This window comes from Salmo salar, chromosome 10 (assembly GCF_965601325.2).
Source record: "Salmo salar chromosome 10, fSalSal1, whole genome shotgun sequence".
In the NCBI taxonomy this organism is placed as follows: Eukaryota; Metazoa; Chordata; class Actinopteri; order Salmoniformes; family Salmonidae; genus Salmo; species Salmo salar.
The window spans coordinates 31,412,701-31,426,926 of NC_138300.1; the positions used below are offsets into that span (position 1 = coordinate 31,412,701).

The window sequence follows — 14,226 nt, forward strand, 5'->3', positions numbered from 1 at the left end:
TAACAACAAATTCTTATTTACAATGACGGCCAAACCCGGACGACACTGGGCCAATTGTGCGTCGCCCTATGGGACTCCCAATCACGGCCGGATGTGATGCAGCCTGGATTCTAACCAGGGACTGTAGTGACGCCTCTTGCACTGAGATGCAGTGCCTTGGACCGCTGCGTCCATGTGTGTGTTTAACTATTTAACTGTACTAGAATGCTTAAGGCTGCTGAAATTGTAAATATTGATTGACGGTATCCGTTTTTTTTTTATAGGAAAATATTGGATATCGGTATCGGCCAAAAATGTCATATCAGTGCATCACTAGTCTGAATACTTTCCGAATGCACTGTATATTATATACATTTTCTGAAATTACAATGCAAATGTAATTTAAAAAAAATCTGTGTAGCACCTTTTAAATAAAGCTTGATTTGTATTGCAGGAGGCTGGTTCTGGGGGTGAGACCAGAGGACCAGACTCAATGAGTTTCCAGCGAAATGTCAGAGAAGTCAGGGCAGAGCACCAAGGCAAAGGATGGCAAGACCAAGTATGCAACCCTTAGCCTCTTCAACACGTACAAGGGCAAGTCTCTGGAGACCCAGAAAACTGCAGGTACGCTCACCCTTCCCATCACACACACGTGCACACATGTATTTTTATTTCTTTCAAGGTCTCATTGTAAAATGTTTGCCTCTCCTTGTGGCTAGAGGCCAGTTTGGGTTTGTCCATAATGCAGGGATGTGAGCTCATTGCTTTTCAGAGATATTTGCAGTTTGATCTGAATCGTGTAGATCTGAAGAAGAATTTAAAAAATCATGGGAAATCCAAAACCTGGAGAAACAAAACCAAGATAACAAATTTGAGCTCCAAAAATAAATACAAATTCTTTCCTATGTATTCCTGTCTGGGGATACGGAGATTATTATCATGTCATGATAAACCTTAAACGCAGACCAAAGAACCTTACTCTCCACCCCAGGACACAATTTTCTGTCTATGGTGGTTTGGAAAGTTAACCGTTTTGAGATTAATCAAATGTGTATTATATACATTACTTATTCTCAAAAAATAGGCCCCAAAAAAATCACAACGATTTGTCACACGTTTCCGCACAATTCATTTTCTGCCTTTTTGGGTCCTAACCAGTTTGCATCCCTGATAATAAATGTGATTATGTAAACTGCTCCTTGATAAATGTCAATGTTTCATGCCCTCATCCAGTGGCTGCCAGACATGGGCTCCAGAGTTTGGGTAAGGTTGCTGTCAGTCGGCGCATGCCCCCCCCTGCCAACCTGCCCAGCCTGAAGGCAGAGAACAAGGGCAACGACCCCAACGTTAACATTGTCCCCAAGGACGGCAGTGGCTGGGCCTCCAGACCTGAGGGAGGAGACGAGAGGTGAGATACTAGGGCTGTCCCTTACTGAATCTCTACATACACTGTTACTAGGTCATAGTTATTTCTGTCTTTAGATTGTTTCTCAGCCTTAATAATAAGCAACTACTCTCCACGATCTCTCTCCTCCCCCCCTCTTTGTGTTGTGTGTATCAGGCAGTCCGATACCCCCCCACCCCAGCCTAACCCAGGGCCCCCCCAACCCCCGGAGGTCTCATCCTCTATAGGGTGCAGCAGATCCTGGGCCAACAGCAAGCCACCACCACCACAGCTAGATGGAGCAGCCCCTCGTGTGAGCAGCCAGTTCCACCAGGAGTTCCCCAGTTTGCAGGCGGCCGGAGAGTCGGAGAAAGGGGAGGGGCAGGAGGAAGAGCCTTATGGACCTGGACCCAGCCTCCGACCTCAGAGTACGAACACACACTCACTCACATAACCACATACACACCCACATTCCCCAGTCTGTCCTCAGAACATGAGCATTGCACTCTTCTACCCGCAACTGATGGACCAAACTACCCGACCCAAAGGTTGTTACTCTACCACAGAAATGACTGTGTTGTCTTGTCTCTGCTCCCCTATAGATGTTGGTAGTTGGCGCGAGGGTGGGGGCAAGAATCTGACCACCTCAGCTAGCCCTTCTGAGATGGACAGCTGTGGGCCAGAGGAGGTAGGGGCAGCTCTCAGCACCCCCTCACCCCCTGGGGAGGTGGAGGAGAGGGGCAGGGTGCCCCCTAGTGAGAAGAAAGAGGTCAGGGAGAGGCTGCCCCTGTCTGCCAAGCCTGTACCCCTCTCCTCTCAGCCCAAGCTACAACCCCCCTCTGTTCCAGCCCAGCCTAAACTCAATGGGGGCCAGCAGGCCCCTGCCGGTGTGCCTCCCCAGTTCCACCCCCAGTTCAGGGGCATGATGCCACCCTACGTAAGTGATGGACTGATTATTGATTTTACTTGGTATTCATTTATAATGCCCGCCTACTTGATTATGTTCCTGATCGAACATGATTGTTTTCCTGCTTACGGCCCATTCACAAACAAGCAAAACATTGTTAAATATTAAGGACATTTGTCAAAACTATAACATAATGTGCACACAATTTGAAGATATGTTAATTATATGTGACGGAAAATGATAGAAACATTTTTAATTAGTTTTTCACCTCGTATAAGCGGTCAGAAGCTGACGTTCGTTAGCATTCTCATTAGCTTGGACTGGGCGGGTTTGCAAGTTAGCATATTAGGCTATCTAATGGTCGTTATCAATGCAGGCTCTATCCCTTTTCTGTTGAAGATCAATACTTGAAATGGCAATGTTAGAGAAGGAATATCAATGACAAACAGTGCAAAAATGTTTTATGTAGATATCATTCGGATAATTGCAATCTGTTGTGACAAAAACCTAGCTAGCTAACCCGCCCAGTCAAAGCCAATGAGAATGCCAATGCTAACGAATATTGGCTTCAGTGTTTATACTACATGAAATGCTTACTTACGAGCCCTTTCCCAACAAAGCAGAGTTAAAAAGTAAGAACATGCTGCAAAAAGGAAATGGTAACACAATAACGAGACTATATACAAGGAGTGAGTACCGGTACTTAGTCAATGTGCAGGGGTACGAGGTAATTGAGGCAGAATGTACATGTATGTAAGGGTAAAAGTGACTAGGCAATCAGGATAGAAAATAGAGTAGCAGCAGCGTATGTAACGATTGTGAAGTGTGTCTCTGAGTGTGTGTGAGCATATGTGGTGTGTGTATGGGGGGGGGTAGAGTCCAGTGAGTGTGAATAGAGCTGGTGCAAGAGTCGGTACATATTAAAAGGGGGTCGATGCAAATAGTCAGGGTAGCCATTTGATTAACTGTTCAGCAGTCTTATGGCTTTGGGGTAGAAGCTGTTCAGACGCCTCGTCGCACCGGTATCGCTTGCCGTGCGATAGCAGAGAGAACAGTCTGACACCGCCTGGTATAGATGTCCTGGATGGCAAGGAACTCGGCCCCAGTGATGTACTGGGCCGTACGCACTACCCTCTGTAGCGCCTTAGTCGGATGCCAAGCAGTTGCCATACCAAGCAGTGATGCAGCCAGTCAAGATGCTCTCAATGGTGCAGCAGTGGAACTTTTGAGGATCTGAAGGCCCATGCCAAATCTTTTCAGCCTCCTACTGGGGAAGAGGCAATGTTGTGCCCTCTTTACGACTGTTTGGACCATGATAGGTTCTTAATGATGTGACGTTTAAACTGCCTTTTTATCGCTAAAATTCCACGTCCATTCACAATGCAGAATAATAGTCCTATTACGTACGTATGTATGTATGTATGTATGTATGTATGTATGTATGTATGTATGTATGTATGTATGTATGTATGTATGTATGTATGTATGTATGTATGTATGACCTCCAGGGCCGGGTAATTCATTTATATCTACCGCGACCCTTTACAGACACAGAACGCGGTACAGTAACATGTCTGTAATTGATACATTTTCAGACAATAAAAATAAAGTGACATCAGACAGTAGAATTCTGCTCCGGCATATAAAGGTCTGTATTGTTTCCCCGACCACAACAAAAGTTGGTGATTGATGTGCTGCTGTGTTTATGCAGTTTTTTTTAGATGTGCTTTCTATTGACTAAATGTCTTGGTAAGTTGCAATATTTAACTAAACTTTTAAAGTACTTTTTTAGGAAGCAGGCAGTTTAGGGTTGACAGTTCTGGTTGCCTAGTGATGGAAGTTAGGCCTGCTTCAGCAGCGACATTACTTTACAGACAAGTAAAATGTAGTTCGTATCTCCAGAGAAGGTTTCGTGTCAGCATTTAAAAAGCCGTAGTGTACGGCCTTCTGAGTGGCGCAGCGGTCTAAGGCAATGCATCGCAATCGTCTCTACGGACCCGGGTTCGATTCTGGGTTGTGTCGTAGCTGGCCACGACCGGGAGACCCATGCGGTGGTGGTCCTTGTCCCATTGCGCTCTGGCGACTCCTTGTGGTGGGCAGGGCGCATGCACGGTGACATGGTCGCCAGTTGTACAATGTTTCCTCCGACATGTTGGTACAGCTGGCTTCTGGGTTAAGCGAGCAGGGTGTCAAGAAGCAGTGCTGCTTGGCTGGGTCGTGTGTCGGAGGACGACCTTCGCCTCTCCCGAGTCCATATGATGGAACAAGACTGTAACTACCAATTGGATATCATAATATTGGGGAGAAAAATGGGTAAAAAGTACATACACAAATATCCAGTAAAAATAAACGTAGTATATATAACCTACCCTAACGGACAAACATGCTGTAGCCAAGGCGTTTTCAAGGGGCCACATACCGATATATCTGAAAAGAGTAATCGATACAGGCTATACTTGTAGCCTACTGTAATTTCATATTATGAGACAAAAACGCCCTCAGCAATGAAGAGTAGCCTACGCCATGCGCACAAGACTGGCCCGAAGATACTGTCTCCTGGCGACATCGAATCCATGAATAGCCTAAGCTAGGATATTCTACATGCAACAGACAGAAGACTGAACACACACTCCCATCACTAGTGAAGAGACCGAGCAGAAAGGCCAGCGTCAGAGAGGAGGGGCAGGCAGAACCGTACGCACATGTCTTGGTAGTCTGCATCTCGCAATGTCTTAATTGTCTTGCATGCCTCGCAAATTCACAAGTATTCTAAAGTTTGCCTCTTCCTCTGGTTTTATTTAAATTACCTAACTTTCCACAGGGCTTTAAAGCCATATTATCTAGTTAGGCTATAACGCAGAAAATAATGTGTTGTGATAACTGCACTGAGGGCGTGCTTGGCCTTCTGTTTCCTGTAGTCCACGATCAACTCTTTTTGTCTTGCTGATGTTGAGGGAGAGGTTGTTGTCCTGGCACCACACTGCCAGGTCTCTGACCTCCTCCCTATAAGCTGTCTCATCGGTGATCAAGCCTACCACCGTCTAGTCGTCAGCAAACTTAATGGTGGTCGTGGGTGAACAGGGAGTACAGGAGGTGACAAAGCACACACCCCTGAGGTGCCCCCGTGTTGAGGGTCAGCGTGGTGGATGCGTTGCCTATCCTCACCACATGGGGCCGGCCTGTCAGGAAGTTCAGGATCCAGATGGAGATGTTCAGCTTAGTGATGAGCTTCTTGAACGCTGAGCTGTAGTCAATGAACCGCATTCTCACATAAGTGTTCCTTTTGTCCAGGTGGGAAAGGGCAGACACCATTCAAACAGTTTTAGAAACTTTAGGGTGTTTTCTATCCAAATCAAATAATTATATGCATATTCTAGTTTCTGGGCAGGAGTAATAACCAGATTAAATCGGGTACGTTTTTTTATCCAGCCGTGAAAATACTGCCCCCTATCCTAAACAGGTTAAACAGGTTACTACTCTGGCCCAGAAACTAGAATATGCATATTATTAGTAGATTTGGATGGCAAACACTCTGAAGTTTCTAAAACTGTTTGAATGGTGTCTGTGAGTATAACAGAACTCATATGGCAAGCAAAAACCTGAGAAAAATCCAAGCAAGAAGTGAAAAGTCTGAGAATTGTAGTTCTTCTTTTGATTCTCTATCGAAGCTCCAGTGTCTGTGGGGTGACGTTGCACTTCCTATGGCTTCCATTGGCTGTCTAAAGCCTTCAGAAAGTGGTTTGAGCATTTTCTTGTCACTGGGCAGATAATAGGAGCTCAGTTACTGAGTGGTCTGCCTGGCGACAAAGAAGATTATGCTCGGTCCCACGAGCGCGCCTCTCCTTTTTCTTCTTGAATGAATATGCTATTGTCCGGTTGGAATATTATCGCAATTTTACATAAAAAATACCATAAAGATTGATTTTAAACAGCGTTTGACATGCTTCTAAGTACGGTAATGGAACATTTTGACTTTTCGTCTCTCGTTCCGCGCTCGCGCGTTACCCTTTGCCTAGTGCTCTGAACGCACGAACAAAACGGAGGAATTTGGACATAAATATGGATTATTTGGAACAAAAACAAAATGTATTGTGGAAGTGGCAGTCCTGGGAGTGCATTCTCACGAAGATCAGCAAAGGTAATAGAATATTTCTAATACTAATTCTGAGTTTAGGTTGCCCCGAATTTGGCGGGTGTCTGAATAGCTCGTCGTGATGGCTGAGCTATGTACTCAGAATATTGAAAAATGTGCTTTCTCCGTAAAGCTATTTTAAAATCTGACACAGTGGTTGCATAAAGGAGTAGTCTATCTATAATTCTTAAAATAATTATGTATTTTGTCAATGTTTATGATGAGTATTTTTGTAAATTAATGTGCACATTCACCGGACGTTTTGGTGGGAATACATTTTCTGAATATCACGCGCCAATGTAAAATCCTGTTTTTGGCTATAAATATGAACTTTATCGAACAAAACATGCATGTATTGTGTAACATAATGTCCTAGGAGTGTCATCTGATGAAGATCGTCAAAGGTTAGTGGTTCATTTCGCTGTGTTTTGGGTTTTATTGACACATGTCCTTGCTTGGAAAATGGCTGTGTGATTATTTTAGTCTATGTACTCTCCTAACATAATCTAATGTTTTGCTTTCGCTGTAAAGCCTTTTTGAAATCGGACAATGTGGTTAGATTAACTAGAAGTGTATCTTTAAAATGGTGTAAAATAGTCGTATGTTTGAAAAAGTTGAATTATGACATTTTGAATTTTCCGCCCTGATATTTCACTGGCTGTGTCCCGCAGGTGGGACGCTACCGTCCCACCTAGCCCATAGAAGTTAAGGTCTTACTCACGTCGGCTAAGGAGAGCTTGATCACTGTCACCCAGACAGCTGGTGCTCTCATGCATGCTTCAGTGTTGCTTGCCTCGAAGCGAACATAGAATGCGTTTAACTCGTCTGGTAGGCTCGCGTCACTGGGCAGCTCGCGGCTGGTTTTCCATTTGTAATCTGTGATCGTTTGCAATCCCTGCTACATTCAACGAGTATCAGAGCCGGTGTAGTAGGATTCGATCATAGTCCTGTTTGATGGTTCGTTGGAGTCGGGATTTCTTATAAACGTCTGATTTGTGTCCTGCTCCTTGAAAGAGGCAGCTTTAACTCAGTGTGGATATTGCCTGTAATCCATGGCTTCTGTTTGGGTTATGTACGTACGGTCACTGTGGAGACGACGTTGTCGATGCGCTTATTAATGAAGCCTGTGACTGAGGTGGTAAACTCCTCCAATGGCATCGGATGAATCCCGGAACATATTCGAGTCCGGTAGCTTAGATAACAAACGTTTAAATGTTTTCTAGAATTTTACTCAACATATCTTTGTAATTCTGTAATAGTTTTGACATCGAATTTGTATGTAATGATGTTTTGCTTGTGACTGGGCTGGAACTAGGAAAACAATCGCAACAAATTGGATAAGCTCTTGTTGCCAGGCGTCGTAAGGTGAATAAAAAGATGTAGAATGTCTTACCTGATGTGGGATGTTTTCTTGACAATAGTTGCTACTTTCCTAAACATTTCTTTAACCTTGCAGAGTAGGATACTCCTAGTAATGGCTGGGTGTTGTGTGTTTCTGTGTCCTGTTCTAGATGTTCAATGCGTATCCCAGGATGCCCTTTGCTCCAGTGCCAGGGAACATCAGATACCCTGTTCCACAGGATGGAGCCAGGTGAGTACACACACACACACACGTCTACATCCCAACACTCTTCATCATTATTACAACACAACTTCCTAGACCTCACATCACATCACCCATTCCTCAGTGTACTGACCCTCCTGTGTGTTGGGTCCCCAGGAGGGTCCGTCCCCAGCACGGGCCCCCCCAGGCCTGGATCAAGGACCCAGATAGACCCTCCATCATCAGCGCCACAGAGCTCAAAGAGCTTGACAACCTGGACACAGAGGCTGACGAGGGCTGGGCTGGTAAGACTCATCTGTATTTATACATAATGATTCTTTGCCTTCATTACGTTTTATTAGCTTTTCACGTAAACTCGATGTAACGGTAACCCTCATCTCTCCCTATCTGTTCTCCAGGAGCTCAGATGGAGGTTGACTACACAGAGAAACTCAACTTCAGTGACGACGAGGAGAACCATGCCGCCAAAGAGAAAGGGGAAAACTGGTGAGTCTCACTGAAGGTGCTTCCTTTTCTGCCTCACTACCTGGGTGTGATAGACTGTGTTTGAACCTTGGTTTTCTCTACACCTCAAAACTGTTAGCCTAGGCATTACTAAAACTCCTAACCATTGCACTCTCTCTGTCTTACTCACTCAGGGAGTGGATGGGTAAAGTGGAGCGGATGAGGGTGCAGCGCCCGTCAGACGGCCAGGAGGGCAGCAAAGGCTCATGGGTAGATGGAAGGGACCCCAGGGTGCCCTCCCCAGGCAGTAAGGGGGTTTACAAGACTGGCCCACCACAGGACCACCAGGTGAGGCTGAAGGTGGCTGGTTGACTTGGTTTGGGGTGTGTTTAACTGGATGGAGGGGTCCAGGACTAATGCGCCATCAAGAGCTTTACTATACAAGTTCATTTAGGTTTTGGAGGTGTTAAGGTAAACTAGTAGTATTATTCATCTTTCTTCCCTCTTTCTCTATCTCTCTAGGGTCAGCCAGGTGGGCACTCGGTGGGCAGCGGAGCCCTTCGCGTGACCAAACCCCCCACCATTCCTCCCCCTGCTGGTGAGGAGGAGTGCGAGGCCTGGCGCCAGAAACACAAGAAGCAAGACCTGTCGGAAGCAGTAGAAAGAGCCAGGCGGAGGAGAGAAGAGGAGGAGAGGAGGATGGAAGAGCAGAGACTCGCCGCTTGCGCAGAGAAACTCAAACGCCTCAACGAGAAACTCCGCCCGGCAACAGATGCCAAGCACGGCCCTGCCGCCGAGACAACCAATGAAGAGACTGGAGCTGTGTGTGAAGACACACCTCCTTTGTCTGTTCTTCCCCCTGTCTCCAAACCTACACCATCGCAGCCTGCCCCTTCCTCTCAGCCCCCGAACATATCAGCCCCTCTCCAAGACCGAGAGAGTGTGGAGAGGGAAAGGATTGAGAGGGTGGAGAGAGTAGAGCCTAGTGCGAAGGAAGAGAGCCAGTTTGTGCCTCGCCAGCCCAGCCCTCCAGTCCAGAGACCATTGTCCATACCCCCAGAGCCTCGGCTCGGAGAGGGTCCCCTGCGCTTGGTTGGCCCACTGAGTGAGGTGAGCCCTCTGGTGCAGGAAAGCCAGACTGAGAGACTGACGCCCATGCCTATCAGAGACTACTTCAGCACCGATGAGAGCAGAGGTGAGCCCCCTGGCAGAGCCCTGTGTTTCCACCAACATAAATTAACCAGCTGCTTTACCTCCCACACTTTCACTCCAAGCAGAGCCACTATTTGTTTATTTCAATGTCAAGGTTTTGTTTAATTTCAGTGTGACTGTCTGTCTCTCTCTCTCTCTTTCTTTTTAGTGGAGGAACCTGTGCCACTCACTCTGCCCCTTATGGACCCCCTCAGTGGTGAGGACGCCCCTGTGGCCCCCCTGGACCTTGAGGGAGAGGTGGGGGCTGCCATGCGCCCCTCTCTCACCTCTGGATACTCTAAACAGTTCCAGAAGTCTCTGCCCCCGCGCTTCCTCAGGCAGCAGGTATTGGACTTGTGTTGCTTCATTTTTTCCAAGAGGAATTTCAGATGTGAAATTGGATATAGAAAACAGTTACCAAATTCCATTACTTTCCATCTTTTTTAATGTTGTCCATGTTATTTTGAAGAGAATCCCTGTATCTAACTCTTACTTTTTTCTCCTTGCAGGAGCAGATGAAGCAGCAGTGGCAGCAGCAGCAACAGCAGCAGGGGGGTGGTGGTGGGGCTGTGTCCCCATCAGGAGGAGGTGCGGGTGGAGGATGTGTAGCTGCCTCCCAGCAGCAGCACCGCTCCCTGTACCAGCCCGTCGGCCCCCCTCACCACCAGCATCAGCAGCACTTGGCTAACATGGGCTTTGACCCCCGCTGGCTCATGATGCAGTCATATATGGACCCCCGCATTATGTCTGGAAGACAACCGCTCGACATGCCAAACATGCACCCTGGACCTGGTACGGCTGTGTCTGTTTTGACTGTTTAGGTTTGCTTGTTTTCTGTGAGATTTGCTGCCCTGTATGTGTTTGGCACAAAAGCCATGAATTGTTAGAGATATAAAAATAACATTTTGACTGTCCCTTCTCCTCGTCTACAGGGCGGATTCCTCCTAAGCAGATAGTTCGTAGAGAGCCAGGGGACAGCTCCAGTTCTGATTCCTTCGACCACCTGACCAGGCCCATACGGGACCATAGTCTCCCTTCTGAACCGCACATAGTATGGGGGTCTGACCCATACCCCCAAACTGAACCCCTGCCCTCTGTCACACCCCCTAAAGGACGGGAGGACGAGGACAGCAGGTGAGTAGACAACACTCAGGCTGCATCTTATTACACTAACCTGGCGGCAGGTAGCCTAGTGGTTAGAGCGTTGGGCCAGTAACCGAAAGGTTGCTAGATCGAATCCCCGAGCTGACAAGGTAAAAATGTGTCGTTCTGCCCCTGAACAAGGCAGTTAACCCACAGTTCCTAGGCTGTCATTGTAAGTAGGAATTTGTTCTTAATGGACTTGCCTAGTTAAACAAAACAATTTTTTCTTTTTTTTTTCTTGCCTCCACGGTAGATGGTAATAAGAGGAAGCCACTTTAGATCAAAAGCCCTTCTGTCATCAAGTGTGCTCCAATTGTCCACCAAGTTCGTAGAGTTAAAAAAAAAAAAAAAAAGTTTATTAAAACATCTCTCCTTTTCCCAGATTGGACTCTGGGTTGGAGATGGAAAGGGGTCTCCCAGCCATGTACCCCAGCCAGGATCACAATCCCCTGGAACCCTGTGGCAAATCAGACCTTTTCAGAGACCCCACAAAGCCCCTGTCAGGATTCAGCCCAGGCCCAGAGGAGGCTCCAGAACCCCTGCAGACAGAAATAGGGCCTGGTGGGTCTCCCTTTGAGCCAGTGGAGCCTAGCCTGCCCACTGGAGAGATGGAGGCTCTGGGACAGGCCATGCTACATAGAACCATCTCCCAGGGCTCCAGCCACTCCCTCAAACTGGATGAGCCCAGGTTCGACAGCCTCCACCAGGGCACAAAGCCACTTGAGCTCCAGGATCCAGAAGAGAGGCCAGGCGCGGAAGATATAAAGGCCAGTAAAGAGCCTTTCTCCCAGGCTGTTGTGGCCAACAACGGGGACACACCTCCAGCTGACGGCCTCCTCAAGCTAGAGAAGCCGGCCCCCAGCAAGCAGAAGGCTGAGCTGCGCTGGGGAGGGAGGTCTGGGGCCGGCCGGAGGGACGGACCAGGGGGAGAGAGGCCGGTACGCAGGTCTGGACCCATTAAGAAACCTGTACTCAGAGACATGAAGGAAGAGCGAGAGCAGCGGGAGGAGAGAGAGCGACACCGTGAGAGAGGAGAAAAGGGGGAGAGACCCAAGAAGGAGGAGCGAGGAGGAGTGAAAGCTGCCTCCGCTGTTGCTGCGGTGTCTGAGGGTCCCAGGGACAGACCCCACGGAGAGAAGGAGAGGGACAGACCCCACGGGGAGAGGGACAGACCCCACGGGGAGAGGGACAGACCCCACGGGGACAGACCCCACGGCGAGAGGGAGAGGGACAGACCCCACGGCGAGAGGGAGAGGGACAGACCCCACGGCGAGAGGGAGAGGGACAGACCCCACGGCGAGAGGGAGAGGGACAGACCCCACGGCGAGAGGGAGAGGGATGGGAAGAGTGAGGCCCCTGAGACAGAGGGGTCTGGGAAGGGCCCCCAGAGATCCAGAGATTCACATGCCCCGATACCAGCCTCCCAGGACGACAAGACAGACCAACTGCCGACCAATGACAAAAACCCTGAACCTAAATTACCCTCTAGGAAGGAGCCCAACCTGCCCCCACGGACCTACCGCCGTGAGGAGAGGGAAAGAGACCGGGAGAGAGAAATGGAGAGGGACAGAGAGAGAGACTGGCCGGCTGATGGTTTTAGAGGCCGAGGCAGAGGGGAGTACTACTCTCGAGGACGGAGTTTCCGGGGGACTTACATTGGTCGAAGTAGAGGTGGCCGGGGTCGTAGTCGATGGGAGTACCCTTATCAGGAGCCGCGCTCAGACTTTCCTGCCGTCAGTGGCGCTGCTGCCTTCCGCTGCCGTGAAGAGAGCGAGACGCGCAGCGAGAGCTCAGACTTCGAAGTGATGCCCAAACGCAGACGGCGTCGTGGTTCCGATACCGACTCGGAGAGCGAAGGAGGACGGGAGTCCGCTAGCGACACTGGGGCTTCAGACCGTGAGCCCAGTGCCAAACCACCCCGACCGCTCCACAGTGAAATACCAGGAGAGCCCCGCTCCGGACCACACAAACCTGGCTTCGGACCCCATCACCTGGGGGAGAAAGGAGGGCCCAGGGGAGGAGATGAGGGAAGGCCCAAGCCAGGCTTCCTGCCCAAAGGAGATCCTTCACGGCGGGGGAGAGGGGGACTGTACAGCAGGCGAGGGGGAGCCAGGGAGAGAGGAGGTCCTAGGTCAGCTCCTCTCAGACGACCAGGAACTAGAGAGTCGTCCTCCCAATGGCCCTCTAAACCCATGGAGACCTTCCGCCCCGAGGACACAGAACCCTCGTCATCACGCTATGACAACTGGGACCACCACTCGGACCGACGGCCCGTTCGAGGGGACAGAGACCGACAGTTCGAGGGGAAGAAGTTTGGGGAGGGGGGACCCCAGAGTAGCAGAGACAGAGAGAGGCCCCGTCGCCCTCGGCCAGCCCGACCCCCCAGACAGGACAAACCCCCCCGCTTCCGGAGGCTGAAGGAGAGAGAGGCTGCAGTCTTAGCTGGAGGAGACACAGGACCAGGACCCACCTCCACTGCCCCCGTCCCAGCCTTAGTGCCTGGCCCTGTCTCCCTGTCCCCTACTCTCTCCAGAGCTCCAGGGGCCCCCTTCACCCTGCCTGTAGATAAGGAACCCAAAGCCGCTGACCTAACCTCTGACCCAGCCCTGCCTGACTCCACCCCTCCCACCACCTCTGCCGTGGGCACCAAGTCACCTGACCTGTCCACGCAGAACTCTTCTGACCAGGCCAACGAGGAGTGGGAGACGGCGTCGGAGAGTAGCGACTTTAACGAGCGTAGAGAACGGGAAGAGAGGAGGGGAGCGCGGGAAGCTGCTAGCTGCACTGCCCAGCCCTCGACACCAGCCCCCCTACCCCCTCAAGGCTCAGCACCCCCCAGTAGGACCCCCACCGAGGGAGGGGTGACACCCAAACGCGAGGCAGCCGGGCCCGCCGGAGGCAGGAGGAGTTTCTCCAGTCAGCGTCCGGTGGAGAGGCAGAACCGCTGGGGGAATAGCGGACCCAAACCAGGCCGCAGCTACGCAGGGGGAAAGGGAGAGAGGCGAGGAGGGGGCAAGGCTGTACGCAGAGGGTGAGTCATCCACCAATCTCACACCATGATTTGGTTTGGCCTTTAGTCTTATTCATTGACTGTTTGCATGTTATATCTTCACTGTTAAAACGCCTCGCCAATATCCAATGGTAGCGCCTGGCGCGAAATACGAAAAACCTTAAAAATGCTATAATTTCAATTTCTCAAACATATGACTATTTTACACCATTTGAAAGATAACTCTCCTTTATCTAACCACATTGTCCGATTTCAAAAAGGCTTTACAGCGAAAGCAAAACATTAGATTATGTCAGGAGAGTACCCAGCCAGAAATAATCACACACCCATTTTTCAAGCTAGCATATATGTCACAAAAACCAAAACCACAGCTAAATGCAGCACTAACCTTTTGATGATCTTCATCAGATGACACTCCTAGGACATTATGTTATACAATACATGCATGTTTTGTTCAATCAAGTTCATATTT

The 14,226-nt window shown here is 49.3% G+C and overlaps 1 protein-coding gene across 7 annotated transcripts in view; it reads left to right on the top strand.

The window, feature by feature from the left end:
• The window catches only part of LOC106613969 (protein PRRC2C), a 50,961-nt gene that overhangs the window by 5,932 nt on the left and 30,803 nt on the right, over positions 1 to 14,226 (top strand). For all 7 annotated transcript variants that reach the window (XM_082956889.1, XM_082956888.1, XM_082956890.1 and 4 more), the window contains 13 exons: positions 434 to 603; positions 1,213 to 1,387; positions 1,541 to 1,791; positions 1,966 to 2,300; positions 7,914 to 7,993; positions 8,123 to 8,250; positions 8,365 to 8,452; positions 8,605 to 8,758; positions 8,933 to 9,605; positions 9,771 to 9,946; positions 10,111 to 10,393; positions 10,534 to 10,735; positions 11,127 to 13,775. In XM_082956889.1, coding sequence (XP_082813015.1) covers positions 489 to 603; positions 1,213 to 1,387; positions 1,541 to 1,791; positions 1,966 to 2,300; positions 7,914 to 7,993; positions 8,123 to 8,250; positions 8,365 to 8,452; positions 8,605 to 8,758; positions 8,933 to 9,605; positions 9,771 to 9,946; positions 10,111 to 10,393; positions 10,534 to 10,735; positions 11,127 to 13,775 — 5,309 coding nt within the window. In that variant the 5' untranslated portion in view covers positions 434 to 488. The remainder of the gene's footprint in view (positions 1 to 433; positions 604 to 1,212; positions 1,388 to 1,540; positions 1,792 to 1,965; positions 2,301 to 7,913; positions 7,994 to 8,122; positions 8,251 to 8,364; positions 8,453 to 8,604; positions 8,759 to 8,932; positions 9,606 to 9,770; positions 9,947 to 10,110; positions 10,394 to 10,533; positions 10,736 to 11,126; positions 13,776 to 14,226) is intronic.